Genomic DNA, 24,016 nt, shown 5'->3' on the forward strand with positions numbered 1-24,016 from the left:
TGAGCTGCATGGTTGAGTTGCCATAAAGAAGCCTTTATAATGCAAATGCCACAAACAAAGTTACAATATGTCCGACAACACCTTGACATTCCTCACATCTTCCATCACACTGTAATCTGGAGCGACAAGACCAAAATAGAGCTTTGTGGTCCCAACCATAAGCACTATGTTTGGAGAGGGGTCAACAAGGCCTATAGCAACAAAAATACAATCCCCACTGTGAAGCATGGTGAAGGCTCAATGATGTTTTGGGGGTGTGTGAGCTCTAAAGGCATGGGGAATCTTGTGAAAATTGATGGCAAGATGACTGTAGAATGTTATCAGACAATACTGGTAGACAATTTGCATTCCTCTGCACAAAAGCTGCTCATGCGACACTTGGATTTTCCAGCATGACAATGGAGCGGCCAACACAGTCTCCTGACCTTAATATCATGGAGCCACTCTGGGGAGATCTCAAACGTTCAGTGGATGCAAGAGGACCAAAGACTAAGCAGGCATTTGCCAAGACGAATGGGCAGCTCTACCACCTGCAAGAATTTGAAGCCTCATAGACAACTATTACAACAGAAGGCATGCTGTCATTGATGCTAAAGGGGGCAATACACAGGATTAGGAACTAAGGGGATGCAGACTTTTGAACAGGGGGGCATTTCATTGGTTTACTTGTTACCATGTTCTGTTTTATGATTGGGCCATTCTGTTATGACCCACAGTTACAGAATATGAATCCCATAACAGGTAGGATGCAGGTAGGAAGGTTTAAAATGCCTTTAAAAACAATGGAGATTATGTTCCTATGCAAAAAGTAGGAGCGTTTTAAAGGCTTGTCTGTCGTCAACCAGCTCTGCTGAAAAGTGAGGATAGGTTGAGGATTGTTAAGAGCTTCCCTGGTGCGAATGCGTTGGAGCAGTAAAGACAGTTGTCTCTCTTCCTCCTCGGATGAACGTTTTAGAATGTTGTCCCTCATATAGGATTTATGTGCCTTCCAGATATTAAAATGTCGAACCTCCTCTGTATCTTTATGTAGAACATATTCTTCCAGATCTGTTTCAATGATTTGATAATTGTGGAGAAGATAGACATTCATTCCACAGAGATATTGCGGGGAGGAAGGAGGACTTGCATCTGCAACAATGTAGCTAATATTTGATTCTGATATTATGTGGGTGGGGCTTAAAGTACAATGTAAACCCAAAATTGTATATTCTCCAGGCCACCCCAGTCTTGCTCTGCGGATATTCACAGCACACACTCACCTCTTTCACGATGTTGTTCTCGGTGACCTGAGCCTCTAGTTTCTGCCGGGCAGACATACTAGTGCTGATATCTGCAACAAGACAACAGCAAGCAGGTAAACAGGCAGGTGTGGAAAAACGGGAGCTGAAATGAAGTCTTAATAATTCCTGACCTACAGCTTTAAGTGTTACTAAACCCCGGACCCTGCATTCGCTATATCTGCTCTCCCCGGACCCTGCATTCCCTATATCCGCTCTCTCCGGACCCTGCATTCGCTATATTCGCTCTCCCCGGACCCTGCATTCGCTATATTCGGTCTCCCCGGACCCTGCATCCGCTATATCCGCTCTCTCCGGACCCTGCATTCGCTATATCCGGTCTCCCCGGACCCTGCATTCGCTATATCCGGTCTCCCCGGACCCTGCATTCGCTATATCCGGTCTCCCCGGACCCTGCATTCGCTATATCCGGTCTCCCCGGACCCTGCATTCGCTATATCCGGTCTCCCCGGACCCTGCATTCGCTATATCCGGTCTCCCCGGACCCTGCATTCGCTATATCCGGTCTCCGCGGACCCTGCATTCGCTATATCCGGTCTCCCCGGACCACCCCGCATTCGCTATATCCGGTCTCCCCGGACCACCCCGCATTCGCTATATCCGCTCTCCCCGGACCCCGCATTCGCTATATCCGCTCTCCCCGGACCCCGCATTCGCTATATCCGGTCTCCCCGGACCCCGCATTCGCTATATCCGCTCTCCCCGGACCCCGCATTCGCTATATCCGGTCTCCCCGGACCCCGCATTCGCTATATCCGGTCTCCCCGGACCCCGCATTCGCTATATCCGGTCTCCCCGGACCCCGCATTCGCTATATCCGGTCTCCCCGGACCCCGCATTCGCTATATCCGGTCTCCCCGGACCCCGCATTCGCTATATCCGGTCTCCCCGGACCCCGCATTCGCTATATCCGGTCTCCCCGGACCCCGCATTCGCTATATCCGGTCTCCCCGGACCCCGCATTCGCTATATCCGGTCTCCCCGGACCCCGCATTCGCTATATCCGGTCTCCCCGGACCCCGCATTCGCTATATCCGGTCTCCCCGGACCCCGCATTCGCTATATCCGGTCTCCCCGGACCCCGCATTCGCTATATCCGGTCTCCCCGGACCCCGCATTCGCTATATCCGGTCTCCCCGGACCCCGCATTCGCTATATCCGGTCTCCCCGGACCCCGCATTCGCTATATCCGGTCTCCCCGGACCCCGCATTCGCTATATCCGGTCTCCCCGGACCCCGCATTCGCTATATCCGGTCTCCCCGGACCCCGCATTCGCTATATCCGGTCTCCCCGGACCCCGCATTCGCTATATCCGGTCTCCCCGGACCCCGCATTCGCTATATCCGGTCTCCCCGGACCCCGCATTCGCTATATCCGGTCTCCCCGGACCCCGCATTCACTATATCCGGTCTCCCCGGACCCCGCATTCACTATATCCGGTCTCCCCGGACCCCGCATTCACTGTATCCGGTCTCCCCGGACCCCGCATTCACTATATCCGGTCTCCCCGGACCCCGCATTCACTGTATCCGCTCTCCCCGGACCCCGCATTCACTATATCCGCTCTCCCCGGACCCCGCATTCACTGTATCCGCTCTCCCCGGACCCCGCATTCACTGTATCCGCTCTCCCCGGACCCCGCATTCACTATATCCGGTCTCCCCGGACCCTGCATTCACTGTATCTGCTCTCCCCAGATCCCGCATTCACTATATCCGCTCTCTCCGGAACCCGCATTCACTATATCCGCTCTCTCCGGAACCCGCATTCACTATATCCGCTCTCCCCGGACCCTGCATTCACTATATCCGCTCTCCCCGGACCCTGCATTCACTATATCTGGTTATAGAGCTGGAAGTGTTGATGGATTGAGTGCACTGATTACAAATTGCATTGAGTAGGGATGCACTCGGTTTTCGAGGTCAAGTACTCGCTGAATTGCTTTGTGGTGTGATCTGAGCCCGTACAACATGAATGGCACAAATCGCACCCGTAGGAAAACAGCATGTGATTAAGACAGGAATTGTACTGCATTCCTGTTCAAATCAAATGCAATTCTTTGCAGTGCGATCTGAGGCCACTCATTTTGTATGGGCTCAAATTGCACCGCAAAAGGTATCGGGTTTCAGGCATCGAGTACTCGTGAAAATGCTTAGTATCGGCACCAACACCGGTATCGGTGCAACTCTGGTATCGAAAATTATGAGTCACTCTGCTGCATCTTGGCACCATGTTACCCCCCACCACCAAAATGTTTGCATCTTTGGTCCCTCCCCCTCCCACCTTATCATGGTAATGAGAATTTAATTAAAAATAGAAAAATTGCCACTTTCATTACCTTATTTATATTTTAGACCAATTGATGTTATTGCTGGATCTCTGTGCTTCTCTATGCAATGCAGGCAGATGTCTAGTGGGAGTGGCCAGCAGATTGCTGTGATGATTTCAGAAAACTATGTACAGCACCCTGCTGGCCCCTCCCAGCACTCTGCAAGAGCCCTCAGTCCTGATGCAAGCAGCGGATTGGCTCTTGGAAGTAGTTATACAAATAACAAAATGCCTTAAAAGACAGGTGTCCGCTTGGAGGAGTAGGTGTTCCGTGCCGGGTTTTACATGCAGAGCGCCATAGGAAACACCCACACATGATTCTGAGTCTCCATGATTGAAAGAACTGAAATCCGATGTATGAAAGCAGTGAGCCAGGGACAGTCAGACTGGGGAGGAAAGTGCTAGATGATGCTGGCTGTCCTCTAGCCAGGAAATGAGGCGGAACTCTATATGACTTGTTGCAACTTCTAATGCACATTATGAGAAGCTCACAGTGTGCAGTGAAATCAGAAGAAGCCATTTCAGACCAGGAAAGGAGCCGATACAGCTGTGCAAGACCCAAGGGAAGGCTGGAGGTCAAATGATGGGCCTCCTTTACCAGAAACAGACTCTCCCTGCCTACAACCCTCCTCCATTCCATGTCTCACCTTTCTGGATCTGCTGGTACTTGGTCACCTCGGCTTGTAACTTCTCCTGTAATTGGGACGCCATCTGATAGGAAGGAAATGATGTACAGATCAGCTTCTATCATGGAATTACAGCCCTGACTGACGGGGGGGACAGGGAAAACTACAAAGTACAATCACCAAACCACACCCAGCTCTGCTCTTATTTACCACCAAAAAAAGAGACTTCTCTCCTTTTCATATAGTGGTGCACCGAAATGAGAGTTCTGGTGCCGAAAACAAAAATTCAGGATGCACTCGGATGAAAACAGAAACGGATGGTTTTTAAAAATGTATATATTTTTCAAATGCAAATTTTTGGAAAAAAAAATACACTTTATTGAATAAAAAAACCCCAATTTTTTGTAAAATATGAAAGATGAAGTTACGCAGAGTAAATAGATACCCAACATTTCACGCTTTAAAATTAAGTTCACTTGTAGACTGGTGCCAGACTACGGGACGTAAAAGTCTCCATGAGTAATGCTGTAACCTCCCTGGCGGTCTGATTATTTCAGATTTTTGGTGCTGAAAGCGGTACCATTTTTTTGCATGGAAATATGGTGTTTTATATTGTAGGCCTGTAATTCTTAGGAATAACTCACTGAAATCTGTCTGAACAAGAGTCTATTAACCTCTTGCCGACCGCGCATAGCTGAATGACGGCTTCACCGCGGCCGGCCAGTTCTGAGTGGAAGTCATATGACGTCCTCCCAGAACGCGCTCTCCTGCGCGCCCCAGGGGGCGCGCACCCGGCGATCTCCGTGATCGCTGTGTCCTACGGACACAGCTGATCACGTGATGTGGTGAAAGGCCGATCCCACCGGCCTTTTACCACGTGATCAGCCGTGTCCAATGACACGCTGATCACAGGGAAATGCAAGTGCCGGTTCTCGGCTGCACTTTCCTCACGCTGTCAGATCGTGAGGAAAGTACTGCTGAGAACCGGCAGTTGTCAGAGCGGGGATCGGCACTGATCATCGGGGCACTGATGATCAGTGCCCTGATGATCGGTGCCCAGCAGTGACACCCGCAAGTTCCGCCCAGCAGTGCGCCCACTAGCCCCGCCCACCCGTGCCCAGCAGTGCCCCCACCTGTGCCACTCTGCAGTGCCACCTACCTGTGCCCAGAAGTGCCACCTACATGTGCCCAGAAGTGCCACCCACCTGTGCCCACCAGTGCCACCCACCTGTGCCCACCAGTGCCACCCACCTGTGCAGCCCAGCAGTGCTGCCAGTCAGTGCCACCAGTCAGTGCCCAGGGGTTGTGCCAGTCAGTGCCGCCAGTCAGTGCCCAGAAGTGATGCCAGTCAGTGCCGTCTATCAGTACCCATCATCAGTGTCACCTATCAGTGCCGCCTATCAGTGCTGCATATCAGTGCCGCCTATCCGTGACCCCTAATTAGTGCTGTCTATCAGTGCCCTTTAGTGCTGCCTATCAGTGCCCATCAGTGCCGCCTAGCAGTGCCCATCAGTGCCCATCAGTGCCGCCTCATCAACGCAAATCAGTGAAGGAGAAAAAATACCTGTTTGAAAAATTTTATAAAAGAAACAAATAAACTTTTTTTTTTTTTTCAAATTTTTTGCACTTTTTTTAATTTATAGCGCAAAAAGTAAAGCGCCCAGTGGCGATTAAATACCACCAAAAGAAAGCTCTATTTGTGAGAAAAAAATGATCAAAATTTCATATGGGTACAATGTTGCATGACCGCGCAATTGTCAATCAAAGTGCGGCAGCGCTGAAAGCTGAAAATTGGCCTGGTAAGGAAGGGGGTATAAGTGCCTGGTAGGCAAGTGGTTAAACATCCCGGGTATGATAAAACTTGTAACACAAAATCATAAATTATAATTTAATAAATAATCATAAAAATTAATAATATAATAATAAATTTAATTCAATAATCTAATCAAACCAAAAACACTGAAATTTGAAATATAGCGCCAAGTTCGCACATCGCTGAGCAAAGTCGCAAAATCGTTTTCAGTGTCTGATGAGGAATTTCCCCCACGAATCATTATCACTCAATTCTGCAAGTGGTTCTGATTTACTATCGCTGTTCTCTAGCCGGTCTAAAACCGCTTTTGACCTAAAGGGACGCTTTTTGGACGCCATGGACGTTTCTCAGTTTCCAGGCAGAAAGAACAGTAAAAATGCAGGCAGGGCGCCGGACAAAGCACTCGGGACAAAATGTATGTGAAATGGGTTGATACAGGAATGTTATACTATGTGATTTTAGTGAATGTCACTTTTTGTCATTTTCAAATTTCCCGCCGTTCCGTCCCCCGTATGTCCTGACGTCGCAGGGAACGGAACCTGGAAGACAGATGCCGGCATCGGCTGGATTACATTGCCGGGGACACTGCAGGAGGGACATTGCGGGAGCGCAGGACAAGGTAAGTGATCGAGGGATCGCAGAGCAACACTGCAGTGTATTCCCGAGTGTAGCTCGGGGTTACCGCTTGTGGTACTGAAACTTTACCCCGAGCTACACTCAGGAATACCGCCAAGGAGGCTATAAAATTCTACAGGTTACCAGTTTGAGTTACAGAGGATGTTTGAGAGGTTGTTGGAATCACGCGGAGATGGGAAATGGGGCACGGCAAAAGTTTATAAAATTCTCACAGTTAGACACACACGCAAAGCCGATGTACATAGTAAAATGGGAAAGGGATTTGGGAATAGAGATAGATGAAGATAAACAAAGGAAAATATATAGATTAACACACGAGAACATAAGCATGAGAGAGGTGGAGGTAAATTATAAATGTTTAACAAGATGGCACATTGCACCGAACGTTGAATATGAGATGAATGGGGAGAATACACTGGAGTGTTGGCGGGGGTGTGGAAAGATAGGTACGTTATATCACATATGGTGGGAGTGCCCAAAGATTCAAGGTTTTTGGGAGGCAATGGTTCATTTGATTGGGATAATATCTGGGATAAAGATAGGATTGGATCCAGAGTTGTGTCTATTACACAGTACAGAACTATCAGTGAACAAATACAAGGATTCGGGTATATGGTATTATCTGAATGAGGCAAAGGGTCTGATACCTAAGTTTTGGCACAGCTCAGAGGTGCCGAGAGAAGAGGATTGGGTGGAAAGAATGAACCAGATATGTAGGATGGAGAAACTGTATTATATGCAAGAAGACAAGATGGGGGTATATTATAGGAGGTGGGGAAAATGGGAAGATTTTGTGTCCAAGGTGAAATATATGAAGCAGTAGAGTGGGATATGTGAAAATACTTAAGAAAAGATATAATGGAAAAATGCAGAGTGGGTGGTTTTTAAGGAGGGGGCAGGGGTAGGTTTGTAAGGTGGGGGGGGGGGGTATTAGATAGGTGGTGGGGGGGTAATGGGAATAAAGATAGAAAGGGATATAAATGATGGTTTTGTATGTTATATGAGAGTAATGATGGAACATGTATTTTATCTGAAAAATAAATATTTAAATTAAAAAAAAGTTACAGAGGAGGTCTAGTGCTAGAATTATTGCTCTTGCTCGCCCGTTTGTGGCGATACCTCACATGTGTACTCTGAAAACAGTTTACATTAGTGGGCGTGGCCTATGTATGCGGTCACCACTGCGCACGAGCATGGGGGGGCACTTAAAACTTTTTTTATTACATGTTTTTACACTGTTCTTTAAAAAAGAAATATCACTTTTATTCCTATCACAAGGAACGCAATCATCCCCTGTGATAGAAACAGTGACAGGTCCTCTTTATGGAGAGATCTGAGGTCAATAAGACCCCACATCTCTCCTCCACAAGGTAAAGCATTAGATCAAAAAAAAGAAGGAAAAAAAGAAAAGAAAAAAGGCCTTGTGCACATGGCACCAGAAGTGACGTAATGACGTCGCTCCAGTCCTCCAAGAGCATAGAGTTGAGTAAAGTCCATTTTTCCTTTACTGACCTCTATGCCCAGCGCCGGGATCATTGGATGGGTTCTCAGGTAATTTCCAGCGCCTGTATCGGTGGCTATTTCCAGCGCCTGTATCGGTGGCTATTTCCAGCGCCTGTATCGGTGGCTATTTCCACCGCCTGTATCGGTGGCTATTTCCACCGCCTGTATCGGTGGCTATTTTTAGCACCTGTATCGGTGGATATTTTTAGCACCTGTATCGGTGGATATTTTTATATTGTCCAGAGGCCGATGAGGGTATTTTTGGCTGAATCTTTGGTGCATCCCTATTTGCAACCATGGCAATGGTGGATTAGAGATAAAATGTATCACTCTCTTAGAATGACAAGATGTCAGCGTAGAGCTTGTGGTCCAATTACCGGCAGGCTGAACATTGCTGTGTATTAACCCTTAGCTGCCCAAGGATATCCCTGTACAGCCTCCAGTTGCAGTGGTTATACCAGGATGACGCCTGCAGCCTCATCCCAGTACTTTTTTTTTTTTTTCAGCCGGCGGTGGGCTTTCTTGTAAAAAGCAATCCTAGTGGCTGATTAGTCGCTGGATTGCTTTTACAAGCAGGAGGGGATTTTTTGTAATTTTCAAGTCTTAAATTATTATTTTTTTAAACATGTGTGAAAAAACGGCTCTGGCAGCGAAAGGGCAGAGGAGAGATCTGGGGCCTCTCAGTAAGGACAGAGGAGAGATCTGGGGCCTCTCAGTAAGGACCTGTCACCTGCCTATTGTTACCACATTTCCTGCTGCCGGGAGATGAGCGGTCCTTGGAGGAGATCGGGGCGGGTAATGAATCTGTGTACAGCCTGATGATCGGAGCAATCCTGTGTCATCTGCTATATGGAGCAGTGCCATTCTGACAGGAGGAGAGGGCAGAGCACTGCTCCATATAGCTAATGGCACAGGATCGTTCTGATCATCGGGCTGTACACAGATTCATTACCCATCCCGATCTCCTCCAAGGACCGCTCATCTCCCAGCAGCAGGAAATGTGGGTAGGGGGGCGGGTAATGAAACTGTGTACAGCCCGATGGTTGGAGTGATCCTGTGTCATCAGCTATATGGAGCAGCACTGTTGACAGGAGGAGAGGGCAGAGTGCTGCACAGCCGGAACCTCCAAAGGTGGGGGAGCTTACAGGGTTATTGTACACATTGAAAGGGGGGGGGTGTTGGGGGGAAACCGACATTGTGCTTGGGATGGGAAGGGGCTATTTGTACTGGAAAGGATAATGGAGGATGGGGATATTTCTGCTAGGAGGAATAGGGGGATTTGAGCCAAAAGGGGGCTTTGGGGGGGGGGGGATTTTAGTGCCTATTTGTGCTAAGAGGGGGCGGGGCTTTTGAAAGGGAAAGGATCTGTGCTGGAAAGGGTACTTTGGAGGTGGTTGTGCTAGGATGAGGAATTTGTCATAGGGAGGAGGGATTTGTGCTGGGAGGGGGCATTAGCAGGGCGAATTGTCTTAGAAGGCGGGGGATTTGTGCTAGGAGGGGGGATTAGCAGGGAGATTTGTGCTAGAAGGGGGGATTGGGGAGATTTGTGCCAAGAAGAATTTTTGGGAGATTAGTGCTAGGATGGGAAATTCAAGGGGGAAGTGGATGTATGCGTGAAGGGGTGATTTTTTGGGTAAGGGAGGTTAGTGCTAAGAGGAGGGAATTGGGGGTACTGGCGGTGGGATTGGGGGGGGAAAAAGAATTTGTGCTGGGGGGGGTTATACTGGGAGAAGGGGAAATGTTTGTATTGTTTGGGGAGAATTTTGGCTTGCAGACAGAATGTATGCTTGGGGGGGCCTGATTAGTGCTTTTTTTTTTTTTTTTTTAGGGGAGGGATTTATGCTGAAACAGGATGCTCAACCATGGGGGGGGGGGGACTTCATTTGCCATCTTTACCCTGGAAGCTAGATGACCTTGCCCTGCCTGCACCACACCCACAGGGCAGGCAGTAGATATATCTCCCCCCCAGCACATAGATGAGACTGGATTCCCTTACAGACACAGCCTCAATCTGCAGTGTATAGTTGGCTGCTATGTGGCAGTTCTGACCCTGAACTCTTCACTGACCCGTCCACTGCCCTGATGACCCGTCATCTCCTTGATTGACGCCTATCTTCAGCCCTACTGACCCCTCAGCCTCTGTCCTGCCAACCCCCTGTACACAGCCGACCCCCTGTACACCGCCCTGCAGACCCCCTGTACACAGCCGACCGCCTGTACACCGCCCTGCAGACCCCCTGTCATCGCCAACCCCCTGTACACAGCCGACCGCCTCTGACATTTTTATTGCACCCCCACATCGGACAGGCTAGATCCGGTCACCGGCCCTGATCGCTGTGTATGGGGGAGGGCAGAGTGTATGGACGGATTTGATCCCATTATTTGTATGTTTCCTGATCTCTGGGTGATCCCAGGTCTGGAGTAATGGGGGGGTCCCTCTGCCAGCTATGGAGAAAGGCAGACCCCCGGGCCCTCCGTGCATACACAATGGGGATCGGGGGGGGGGGGGTGTGGCCCCTGTACCGGACATGTACACCCCACACACTACCTTCGCTCAATCCCGAGAAACGTGCCACCGGCTCACCTCTCACCCGGAAATACTGCGCACTTCCGCCCGCAGCCGCTACTATGGCGACCAGCTTCCTGGCCACACCCACCTCTCTGCACAAACCGCCCAACTTTATTGACATAGAATGATGAGAACGCAGAGAGGATCTGAAGGTGAGAGAAAAATGTGCTGTGCGGCCGAGATGAGGATTATGGTCATATTATTGTATGGAGGAGAGAGATCCCCTCCCCTCCCCCCACCAGGTCACCTCCTGTGTGTCCTACCCTTCATCCCATTCCCCCTCCCCCAACCTGACACCCCACCATTCCCCTTTCCCCCACCAGGTCACCTCCTGTGTGTCCTACCCTTCATCCCATCCCCCACCATTCCAGCCTCCCCCAACCTGACACCCCGCCATTCCCCCCTCCCCCAACCTGACACCCCACCATTCCCCCCCTCCCCCATCCTGACATCCCACCATTCCCCCCCCATCCTTACACCCCACTGTTCCCCCCCACCCCCATCCTGACATCCCACCATTATCCCCCCCATCCTGACACCCCACCATTCCCCCTACCCCCCATTCTGACATCCCACCATTGCCCCCCACCCTCCACCAACCTGACATCCCACCATTATCCCCCTCCCCCAACCTGACATCCCACCATTCCCCCCCTCCCCCAACCTGACATCCCACCATTCCCCCCCTCCCCCAACCTGACATCCCACCATTCCCCCCTCCCCCAACCTGGCACCCCACCATTCCCCCCTCCCCCATCCTGACATCCCACCATTACCCCCCCATCCTTACACCCCACTGCCCCCCCCACCCCCATCCTGACATCCCACCATTATCCCCCCATCCTAACACCCCACCATTCCCCCTACCCCCCATTCTGACATCCCACCATTTCCCCCCCCCCCCCTCCACCTACCTGACATCCCACCATTATCCCCCCCATCCCGACATCCCACCATTCCCCTCTCCCCCAACCTGACATCCCACCATTCCCACCTCTCACAACCTGACATCCCACCATTCCCTCCTCCCCCATCCTGACACCCCACCATTCCCCCCTCCCCCAACCTGACACCCCACCATTCCCCCCTCCCCCAACCTGACACCCCACCATTCCCCCCTCCCCCAACCTGACACCCCACCATTCCCCCCTCCCCAACCTGACACCCCACCATTCCCCCCTCCCCCAACCTGACATCCTACCAATATCCCCCCATCCTGACACCCCAACATTCCCCCTACCCCCATCCTGACATCCCATCATTCCCCCCCCCCCATCTTGACACCCCACTATTCCCCCTACCCCCATCCTGACATCCCACTATCCCCCCCCCTCCACCAACCTGACACCCTGCCATTTCCCCTCCCCCAAGCTGACACCCCAACATTCCCCCCAAGCTGACACCCCACCATTCCCCTCCCTCATCCTGACACCCCACCATTCCCCCTCCCCCCTTCCTGACACCCCACCATTCTCCCCTCCACGCCTCATTCCTGTCCTCATCATCCTCCGTCCATACCTCCAGTTCCTATACACCCCCTTCCCCCTGTCCTCTCCCCCCCCCCCAGTTCCTCCATCATGTCCCATTATAGAGTGTCTGTTATCAGTATAACATTTGATGATTGATGTTACATTGTGATTGCTCCGATGTCTTCCCTCATGACCCCTTTCTGTAGTTGCTGTCACCCAGCAGGGGGATGTATGACCCCGGTACGGTTGGATGGCATCCTGGATGTGATCTACAAGGAAGCTTAGCCAGCAAAGTCTAGTGATGGAGTATTTGGGGTCTTCTCCTGCCCCGGCAGTAAGTCTATAGGGACGCCGTGTCTGCATGGACACAACCGCTCATCCTAATGTGACAGGTGGGCAAGGGCAGGTGAGGGGCCCACTCAGCATACAGTGTGTGTTTCGGGGCCGTTCGCCTGCACCCCGGTCACATTACCAGCTGTGTCTGTGCAGCCGCTGCGTTCTGATAGACTTCAATGGGCTGCCTGCACTCAGCACCTTCAAGCTGAGACGCCAGAAAAAAAAAGTCTGTTCACGCTATACAGGCATCATCGCCAATGTGAACAAGGCCTCATACTGCTAGCGTGGGGGTGCAGCCAGTAGGATTTTTTTTTTTTTTTCTTTTACATTGATTCATTTTTAATGAGAGGTGTCCTTGTGCTGCTGTCTGGCTTAGCTGAAACCTTTCATCCTCTTCCCTTCCCAACACACACCACAGCAGTGATCTTCCGGTGCTGGGGGGGTTCATACAGCTCCTGGACCTGACAAAGGCGCTCATCAAGCATGCCGACTCTACCAGTCCTTTCTGCCCCCCTCCTCCATTCATAGAAGTTGTACTATAACTTCCAGCAATGAAAAGAGCTCTGTGAAAGGAGGAGGTGGACCTTTCATTCATTCACCCGCCCTCCATTCATAGAGTGCTCCTCATTGATGGAAGCTCTAGTACAGCTTCTATGAATGGAGGAGGGGAAGGTGGGAAGGGCCGGTATAGTCATCAATCTTGACAAGTGCCCATTATCATAGGTATAGAATACATGAAGGTAAAAAAAAAAAACATTAAGCCTTTAGAACCACTTTAATGCAAGGAATGCATTGAGTTAAAAATTGTTTTTAGCTTTTGGAAGGAATCATCCTATGTCTGTAACCCTTTAAATGTCCTCAGATATTTCCAGCCTCTGACCTCAGGAGAAATAAACAAGATCACTAAAGTACCAAAATTAACTAACTTTAGAAAAAAATTATCTGTAACAAATGTAGACCAATCTATGTGTCATATAATGAAACTTAGAAAAATGAAATTAACTAGTTGCCGACCGCAGATAGCCGAATGACGGCTGCACTGTGGCCGGCCAGTTCTGGGTGGACGTCATATGACGTCCTCCCAGAACGCGCTGGCGCGCACCCGGTGATCTCCGTGATCGCTGTGTCCTACGGACACAGCTGATCACGTGATGTGGTAAAAGGCCAATCACAGCGGCCTTTTACCATGTGATCAGCCGTGTCCAATGACACGCTGATCACCGGGAAAATGCAAATGCCGGCTCTCGGCTGCACTTTCCTCACGCTGTCAGATCATGAGGAAAGTACTGCCGAAAACCGGCAGTTGTCAGAGCGGGGATCGGCACCGATCATCAGGGTCACTGATCACCAGTGCCCTGATGATCGGTGCCCAGCAGTGCCACACACAAGTTCCGCCCACCTGTGCCCAGCAGTGCGCCCTCCTGTGCCACCCAGCAGTGTCACCACCTGTGCCCAGAAGTGCCACCCACCTGTGCCCAGTAGTGCCACCCACCTGTGCCCGCCCACCTGTGCCCAGCAGTGCGCCCACCTGTGCCACCCAGCAGTGTCACCACCTGTGCCCACCAGTGCCACCCACCAGTGCCACCCACCTGTGCCCATCAGTGCAGCCCAGCAGTGCTGCCAGTCAGTGCCCACCAGTGCCACCAGTCAGTGCCCAGCAGTGATGTCAGTCAGTGCTACCTATCAGTGCTGTCTATCAGTACCCATTATCAGTGCCACCAATCAGTGCCGCATATCAGTGCCGCCTATCCGTGCCACCTCATTAGTGCCGCCTATCCGTGCCCTTCAGTGGTGCCTATCCGTGCCCATCAGTGCCGCTTATCCGTGCCCATCAGTGCCGCTTATCAGTGCCCATCAGTGCTGCCTCATCAACACACATCAGTGAAGGAGAAAAATTACCTGTTTGAAAAATTTTATAATAGAAACAAAAAAACTTTTTGCACTTTTTTTGCTTCTAGCACAAAAAGTAAAGTGCCCAGCAGCGATTAAATACCACCAAAAGAAAGCTCTATTTGTGAGAAAAAAATGATCAAAATTTCATATGGGTACAATCTTGCATGACCGCGCAATTGTCAATCAAAGTGCGGCAGCGCTGAAAGCTGAAAATTGGCCTGGTAAGGAAGGGGGTGTAAGTGCCTGGTAGGCAAGTGGTTAAACTTCCACCAAATAAAGTGCAACTATGTGCCCCAAAAAAATAAATGAATGTATATCAAACATATAAATTCCAACAATATATGTTTGATATACATTCATTTATTTTTTTGGGGCACATAGTTGCACTTTATTTGGTGGAAGTTTAATTTTATTTTTCATTTTTCTAAGTTTCGTTATATGACACATGTATTGGTCTATTTCGTTTTGTGGGTTTTTTCACACATTTGTTACAGATCATTTGATTTATTTAAAATCGCAGCTCTAATTGAATCATCTATTGGGATTACTACATTCATGATGCGCGATGTTATAGGCTCTAGGATATATTGACAGCTATATCGTTATTATCCTTTTGCCTATATATCTTACATTTTTAGAAAAAAATTAGTTGGACTTTAATGGTACAAAAAGGAACACATATTACAATACCTAAAAACATAACCAAGTTTTATTACAAACAATTCATAAAACCACAACTGGACCTACTCAGGGCTCTAAAATCAATTGCCTTATATTCAGTTCTGCCAATATTATTATTATACGGGATCTACAGTGGGGCAAAAAAGTATTTAGTCACCACCAATTGTACAAGTTCTCCCACTTAAAAAGATGAGAGAGGCCTGTACTTGGCATCATAGGTAGACCTCAACTATGAGAGACAAAATGAGAAAACAAATCCAGACAATCACATTGGCTGATCTGGAAAGAATTTATTTGCAAATTATGGTTGAAAATAAGTATTTGGTCACCATCAAAAATGGAAGATTTCTGGCTCTCACAGACCTGTACCTTCTTCTTTAAGAGGCTCCTCTGTCCTGCACTCATTACCTGTATCAATGGCACCTGTTTGAACTTGTTATCAGTATAAAAGACACCTGTCCACAACCTCAAACAGTCACACTCCAAACTCCACTATGGTGAAGACCATAGAGCTGTCGAAGGACACCAGAAACAAAATTGTAGACCTGCACCAGGCTGGGAAGACTGAATCTGCAATAGGCAAGCAGCTTGGTGTGAACAAATCAACTGTGGGAGCAATAATTAGAAAATGGAAGACATACAAGACCACTGATAATCTCCCTCGATCTGGGGCTCCACGCAAGATCTCACCCCGTGGGGTCAAAATGATCTCAAGAACGGTGAGCAAAAATCCCAGGACCACACGGGGGGACCTAGTGAATGACCTGCAGAGAGCTGGGACCAATGTAACAAAGGCTACCATCAGTAACACACTACGCCGCCAGGGACTCAGATCCTGCAGTGCCAGACGTGTCCCCCTGCTTAGGCCAGTACATGTCCGGGCCCGTCTGAAGTTTGCTAGAGAGCATTTGGATGATCCAGAAGAGGATTGGGAGAATGTCATATGGTCAGATGAAACCAAAATAGAGCTGTTTGGTAGAAACACAACTTGTCGTTTTTGGAGGAGAGAGAATGCTGAGTTGCATCCAAAGCACACCATACCTACTGTGAAGCATGGGGGTGGCAACATCATGGTTTGGGGCTGTTTCTCCGCAAAGGGACCAGGACAACTGATCCATGTACAGGACAGAATGAATGGGGCCATGTATCATGAGATTTTGAGTGCAAACCTCCTTCCATCAGCAAGGGCATTGAAGATGAAACGTGGCTGGGTCTTCCAACATGACAATGATCCCAAACATACTGCCCGGGCAACGAAGGAGTGGCTTCGTAACAAGCATTTCAAGGTCCTGGAGTGGCCTATCCAGTCTCCAGATCTCAACCCCCTAGAAAACCTTTGGAGGGAGTTGAAAGTCTGTGTTGCCCAGCGACAGCCCCAAAACATCACTGCTCTAGAGGAGATCTGCATGGAGAAATGGGCCAACATACCAGCAACAGTGTGTGCCAACCTTGTGAAGACTTACAGGAAACGTCTGACCTCTGTCATTGCCAACAAAGGATATATAACAAAGTATTGAGATGAACTTTTCATATTGACCAAATACTTATTTTCCACCATAATTTGCAAATAAATTCTTTCCAAATCAGCCAATGTGATTGTCTGGATTTTTTTTCTCATTTTGTCTCTCATAGTTGAGGTCTACCTATGATGCCAATTACAGGCCTCTCTCATCTTTGTAAGTGGGAGAACTTGCACAATTGGTGGCTGACTAAATACTTTTTTGCCCCACTGTATATAGCGCTAACAGTTTGCGCAGTGCTCTACAAAATGGAGGCAGACATTACAGTTACAATACAATCTAAGAGGAAGGGTTGAGTGATACAAAAGGTAATAGCTGTGGGGGCTGGGGCATATTTATCACAAGGCATTTGCCTAGGGCGGCATTTTTCAGGGGGGAAGCACCGCCCCCCTGGAAGAAGTGATTTGAAGAAGGGACAAATGCGGCTTGGGGAACAGATGGGATGTGAGAGAGGCTGCAGGCTGCTTGACTTGTTCCTGGGGATGTCTAAAGCTGTGAAGGTGAGTGTCTCTTTCTCTCTGGCTGGGAGGGGAGTGGCAGGTGCATGGGGACAATGGTGGAGGAAAGGCTTTCTTAGGTGGGTGGGGCAAGGGTGTTGTTGGTCTAAGTCAGCAAGGGAGAATGTCACCAGCACACCGAGGATCACCAATATGGGTCCAAAAGTTGTAATGAACGATCACATAGTTACAGAAAGGAAACGTTTTGGAGTCTCGTGGGACCCCTTCATCAGGCATGTGACATTGGGCTAAATCAGGTGGGGGGGAATGAGATGATGGAGGAAATAAAAAGCAGTTTACTAGTTAGAAAGCGGATAGGCTTCTTTAAAGAGACGGGTTTTCAGCATCATCTAAAGGTGGATAGATTAGGAGATAGTCGGACAGATTGGGGTAAGGAGTTCCATAGGATGGGAGAAGCTCGCGAGAAGTCCTGGAGGCGACCATGGGAGGAGGTGAAATGGGAACTAGATAGCAGAAGAATATGCAGTATACACCAGCAATACAAAAATTGTACCATGCCAGTATGAGGAGTAAAGTCCTTGTAGTCATTTAATACATTCTTATGACGCTTTGGGGTAGATTTACTTAAAGTGGAGCACTCAGAATCTGGTGCAGCTGTGCATGGCAGCCAATCAGCATCTAAGGCCGGCCATACATGGGTCGAAATTCGACCGATTTTTTTTGTCTGAAACCCGTACCTAAGAATAATTGGCCGATTTTCACTCTGTTAGTGGGTCAATGGCACCAGCCGATTTTTGTGGTTCCTCCCCTTTTCGGTGATCGGGCATGTTGGAAAATTTGTGAAAAACTACCAATTTTCGACTCAATGATGGTCAAATCGTACGATCGTTTTTCCGGAAAGAATATGCGCATGAGCCGTGACCTGGAAGGAACAGAAGTTTCACCTGTTATTTGGGGTGAACTTTATGATTTGGTCGTTCAGTTTTCAAAATCATTGATGGCACCATCGGATTACCGGGCAAACGACGTTTGCGACTTTCGGCCCAAAAATAGTTCGGAATTCGAACCATGTATGAGCTGCATAACTTGTTCAATTACGCTTTGACAATAAAACCTGGAAGCTGATTTGGTTTCTAGGCAGAGCCGGACCAGATTTTGCACTCTCCAGGTTTAGTAAACAACTCCCTCTTTGTCTTTCTGTGACCCCCCCCCCCCCCCCCAGCTGACATATAGGGCCAGATTAAATTTCTTTCTGTTACTCTTCAGCCTATGTCTCCATTTTGTCTTCTTTTTCAGTGATACTTTAAACCCGGCTCTACGTTGTTCACCATGTGTTGTCTTGACTGGAGCCCAGCCCTCAGGCAGGATTACGAAATACATAATGTCTCGTAATTACTAACGATGTGAAGACACACCTTGGGATCGCCATGCACTGAACCTGCCCTGCAGACACCAAAGTCCAGGCCCCACTTCTCAGTCTTTCCTTGAGCAAACACAACGGCTGAGCCCTGATAGGATTTGATCACAAGTTGGAGGCTGAAGAACGTACGGGAAGAGAGAGCCCACAAAGCAGAGCCTACAGAACTGAGAAGTATCCAGCTCTTCACATCATGCGACCAATTATTGCTGCTTGCCTGCGCTTGTTCTGCATTCATAGACGGCGCTGGTCTTCCATGTTTTTACTTCTCTCTTCACTTGTGTTGCTGCTATTTCTGTCTCTGTCCGGGTATCTGGAAGAGTCTTTGTCTCGAGCACTGCCCATCTTCTACCCAAACCCTTCTCAGCTTTCCTCTTCTCGACTCTCCAGCATACCATTGCCACCTTTCCTGCTCTCTCCCGCCAATGCTTGCTCCCCACCACCCTTACTCCTTATTTTGGTCTCCAGTGCCCCTTCCCATAGAGATAGGAGAGATGCAATCCGACAGACTTGGGGGAGCCTCTCTTCCGCCACGGCTTCTTCCACCCTAACTCTGTTCGTCTTGGCGGTTCCTGGTAAAGCAGAAGAGAGATCAGCCCTGGTGCATGAGGCAGTGGCTCATGGAGACATCATTCAAGCCAACTTCACTGACTCCTACCGGAACCTGACACTAAAAACTCTGACCGGATTGGTATGGGCCTTGCAGAAGTGCCAAGGTGCTCGATTTCTGCTCAAGACCGATGATGATGTCTTTGTCAACACTCTTGCCTTGTCAGCCTTTCTAAGGGAGCAGCAGCAGGGACTACAGTATTTTGGGCGGATACACTGGCATGTCCTTGCCTTTCGGGATCCAGAGAATCGCCACTATGTGTCACATGAGCTTTATACCGGTCACTATTTTCCCCCGTATTGTAGTGGCACCAGCTACATTTTATCTCACGGAGCAGCTGGTCACCTTTTGCAGGAAGCTGGTAATGGCCCTTGGCCTGCGGTTGAGGATGTTTACACCGGCATCTTGGCAAAGGCAGCTGGTATCGCCCCCCAACATGTTGCTAAGATAGCAGGTGCTGCATCAATCCCGCACAACAGTTGCTGTTACCGGACCATGTTTACCTCCCACAGACTTGCACCCCGTGGTATGCAGGAGGCCTGGAATATGCTGAAAGAGGAAACAGAACACTGGTGCCCCCCGCTAACCCTACTCTTCTGTAGGACATTTGGGCAGCCATTGGATCAAGAAAATGGAGCCAGTTAACAATCTGGAAATATATCTTCTTGGAATTGGGGTTGTGATTTTTTCCTTCCAAGATAGACATGACCTGGACCAACTAAATTCCTGAAATTATACAAGCAGAGTACAGATAAAAAAGTTGACATCTAATCTTTTGGAACCTTTTTCTATTATGGATGAGAAACACATTCACTCCTCTTGAAAGTCTTCAGATGGCTTCTAGGTTCAACAGACAAGCTCCTGAGTTCCATATGTATAAAAGTATCTCATGAGGGTCTCTTGATTCGTGGGTCAGTTACAATTTCCCTTTCTTTTTTCTAAACTCTGCTATAGATGTAAGAAATATGGTTCCTGCTAGCAACAGACTCATTTCATAAGTTGAGCTTTTTTTTTTCCTGCATGAAATCTCCTGGGCAGCTCCAGATGTTCCAACTACTGAAATATTATGTTACTTTACTGAACCACTTGAACTACTGAAATGACGTTGGAGATCAGTTATGTTTTGGATGAACTTCACGCACTTACAACTTGACATTTTTGGGGTTCCCGAATACTGTGCAGCTAAAGAGCCTTGTTTGTGGTGATATCCAACAGCAGCTGTACCTCGGATCCCTCTTTGGTTTCATGTTTCTGAAGAATCTGTATTTTATTTATTCTGATACCTTTTGAGAGGTTTTTGGCATTTTCTTTTTTTAGGGCTTGCCATTATCAACATTTCTTTTTTTTTTTTAACAGGTGCTTATCAACATTTCTACCCTGGAGGGTCCTTTTGAAATAACTTTCGGTCTAGTGGAGCCAATGCTAAAAATGATAATGTCTATAGCTCACGGTCCATTAACATGATCAATACGTTGTAGAATGTTTTACATTTAAAAATGTGAATATTGTGGGGTACCTATGATCTTTGACACCCCCTGCTCTTTACAGTAAAATCATTCTCAGTAATAATCTTGAAAAGAACAATAAGAGCCTTCCAAAGAAACCACAGGATGCAGCCACAGGTATGGTGCTTTGAAAAACTTTTCGCCCCTTTCTGATTTATTTTTTTGCATATTTGTCATGCTTAAATAATTCAGGTCATCAAACAAATTTTAATTTTATACAAAGATAACCGGGGTAAATACAAAATGCAGTTTTTAAATGATGAGTTCATTTATTAAGGGAAAAAAGCTGTCCAAACCTGCCTAGCCCCTCGTGAAAAAGTAATTGCCCCCTAAACCCCCTGCTGCATAACCCAAGTGCACTTGAGCTTGAGCTCAGGAACTGATGGCCGGATATTCTCCTTCGGGATTTCCTGGTAGAGTGCAGAATTCATGGTTACGGCAAGTTGTCCAGGTCCTGAAGCTGCAAAGCAGCTCCAGACCATCACACCACCACCACCACGTTTGATTGTTGGTAGGATGTTCTTTTTATGAATTGCTGTGTTACTCCAGATGTAAGGGGACGCACACCTTCCAAAAAGTTCAACTTTTGTCTCTTCAGTCTACAGAATATTTGCCCAAAAGTCTTGGGGATAATAAAGATGTTTTTTGGCAAATGTGAGATGAACCTTTGTGTTCTCTTTTGGTCAGAAGTGGTTTTCTCTTTGAAACTCCTCCATGGAGGCCATTTTTGCCCAGTCTTTCTTATTGTTGAATCATGAACACGGACCTTAACTGAGGCATGTGAGGCCTGCAGTTCTTTTAGATGTTGTTCTGGGCTATTTTACGATCTCCTGGATGCATCGTTGTTGTGCACTTGGAGTAATTTGGGTAAGCAAAGCAGATCCAGACCATCACACCACCACCACCATGTTTGACTGTTGGTAGGATGTTCTTTTTAGGAATTGCTGTGTTAGTCTTACTCCAGATGTAACGGGACGCACACCTTCCAAAAAGTTCAACTTTTGTCTCTTCAGTCTACAGAATATTTGCCCAAAAGTCTTGGGGATAATAAAGATGTTTTTTGGCAAATGTGAGATGAACCTTTGTGTTCTCTTTTGGTCAGAAGTGGTTTTCTCTTTGAAACTCCTCCATGGAGGCCATTTTTGCCCAGTCTTTCTTATTGTTGAATCATGAACACGGACCTTAACTGAGGCATGTGAGGCCTGCAGTTCTTTTAGATGTTGTTCTGGGCTATTTTACGATCTCCTGGATGCATCATTGTTGTGCACTTGGAGTAATTTGGGTAAGCAAAGCAGATCCAGACCATCACACCACCACCACCATGTTTGACTGTTGGTAGGATGTTCTTTTTAGGAATTGCTGTGTTAGTCTTAGGCCAGATGTAATGGGACGCACACCTTCCAAAAAGTTCAACTTTTGTCTCTTCGGTCTACAGAATATTTGCCCAAAAGTCTTGGGGATAATAAAGATGTTTTTTGGCAAATGTGAGATGAACCTTTGTGTTCTCTTTTGGTCAGAAGTGGTTTTCTCTATGGAACTCCTCCATGGAGGCCATTTTTGCCCAGTCTTTCTTATTGTTGAATCATGAACACGGACCTTAACTGAGGCATGTGAGGCCTGCAGTTCTTTTAGATGTTGTTCTGGGCTATTTTACGATCTCCTGGATGCATCGTTGTTGTGCACTTGGAGTAATTTGGGTAAGCCGGCCACTTCTGGGAAGGATCACCTCTGTTTCAAGTTTTCTTTGTTTGTGGATAATGGCTCTCCCCGTGGTTCGCTGGAGTCCCGAGGCCTTAGAAATGGCTTTGTAACCCTTTCCAGACTGATACAAGTCAGTTACTTTGTTTCTCATCTGAATTTCTTTAGATCGCGGCATGATGTGTTGCTTTTTGAGATCTTTTAGCATGCGTCATTTTGTCAGACAGCTTCTGTTTAAGTGATTTCTTGATTGACGGGTCTATCAGTATTCTGGCCTGGGTGCGGTAAGTGAAATATAACTCAGATTTAAAAAAATGTGGTTAGTCACAGTTCAGCCATTATTTAGTGTGGAGTTGGGGAACAATTACTTTCTCCCATAGGGCCGGGCAGGTTCTGTCAGATGTTTTCCCTTAATAGATGAAATCATCATTTAACAACTGCATTTTGTATTTACTCGGATTATCTTTGTGTACCAATAAGATTTGTATGATGATCTGAATCATTTAAGTGTGACAAATAACAAAGAAAAAAATCAGGACGGGGGCAAATACTTTTTCACATCACTGTATACATCTGTACTTGTGCAAACACACACATGGATGTACAACCCGAGATACAGACGTTCTGCACCCTGGGTTGTATGTCCTTGCACATGTACGCAAATACTGACATGTACCCATCTCCTGCTGCCTCCTGTAATTGCTTTCTAGGAATGGCTGTACACTACAGCTGGGGCTCCTGGGAAGATGATATATAGGATTTGGATGCCATTGCAAGCTGTATGGCCTACTGGCCGCCATGTGCATGAGCCCTAAAAATTGTGTTCCTTTAACATTCGTGATCAATGTAGTACATTGGTGGTTCTTGCATGTGGCACATTAAAGTATATGTAAATGATCACCTTGCAAAACAACCCATACAGTTTAAAATAGAACAGAAAGGCAAAACATTTGTGTATAGATATAAAAAAAAAAAACATTTCCTCCTTTTTTATAAGTGATCACATTTCCTCTCTTCGCAGCTGGATAGAAAGGTGGGGGTGGAGAAACAGCAGCATACTGGTCTTTACAGTGAATGGCTGTGCAAGGAGGGAAGGGGTGTCAGGACAAGTCTGATCATTGGAGTTCCCAGTACGGCTAGAAAACTGACCACATTGTGCTTTCATGCCTAGCAAGGTCAATTTTTAATAGGAACGCAGAGGGACTGGCAGGAACACCAGTGATTTTACACACAAGAAGCAATACAAAGAGAAGAGGAGACTTTTTCATACAAGTACATGGTACAGCAGGTGCATATCAAGAATGTGAAATGTGTTTACATATTCTTTCAATTTCCATTGCTCATTGATCAAGGAAGCTCAGGAGCAGCCCCAGGGCTCCATGACACCTTGGTTGAGAGAGACTGGGCAGATTTTCCTTTGTTTGTACTATGGTCATTGGAAGCACAATGTCCCTGGCTCTTTGAGGACAGTACACAAGGGCATCTGCTAGGGCTCCTGTACACGGGGCTTTTGGAAAACTCTTCTGAACGTTGGAAACTGATTGCTGGAAAACGTAGGTTAAAAAAATGTCAGTTTAGCCGCGTTTTTGCGCGTTTGCGTTTTAGAAGCATTTTTAAAAGATAACCTCAGGAGACCTTCCAAATGCCCAGAATGG

General features: G+C 47.8%; 2 protein-coding genes across 3 annotated transcripts in view; one reads left to right on the forward strand and one right to left on the reverse strand.

Moving 5' to 3' along the window:
• Positions 1–10,849, reverse strand: part of PFDN6 (prefoldin subunit 6) — a 28,267-nt gene extending 17,418 nt beyond the window's left edge. The window contains exons 1-3 of one of the 2 annotated variants that reach the window (XM_089658947.1): positions 10,754–10,849; positions 4,275–4,338; positions 1,260–1,330 (exon numbers count right to left, since the gene is read on the reverse strand). In XM_089658947.1, coding sequence (XP_089515073.1) covers positions 1,260–1,330; positions 4,275–4,338 — 135 coding nt within the window. In that variant the 5' untranslated portion in view covers positions 10,754–10,849. The remainder of the gene's footprint in view (positions 1–1,259; positions 1,331–4,274; positions 4,339–10,753) is intronic. The other variant, XM_089658948.1, reaches the window with a different exon arrangement.
• B3GALT4 (beta-1,3-galactosyltransferase 4) lies at positions 10,815–20,673 on the forward strand. The gene is made up of 2 exons (XM_089658946.1): positions 10,815–10,926; positions 18,428–20,673. Exon 2 carries the CDS (start codon positions 18,742–18,744, stop codon positions 19,801–19,803), a length of 1,062 nt encoding a protein of 353 aa, XP_089515072.1. The 5' UTR covers positions 10,815–10,926; positions 18,428–18,741; the 3' UTR covers positions 19,804–20,673.
• The last annotated feature ends 3,343 nt before the right edge of the window (positions 20,674–24,016 follow it).

The sequence above is a fragment of the Staurois parvus genome, unplaced genomic scaffold (genome assembly GCF_062004578.1).
Source record: "Staurois parvus isolate SC_StPar_1 unplaced genomic scaffold, SC_StPar_1.0 ptg001113l, whole genome shotgun sequence".
Taxonomy (NCBI): domain Eukaryota; kingdom Metazoa; phylum Chordata; class Amphibia; order Anura; family Ranidae; genus Staurois; species Staurois parvus.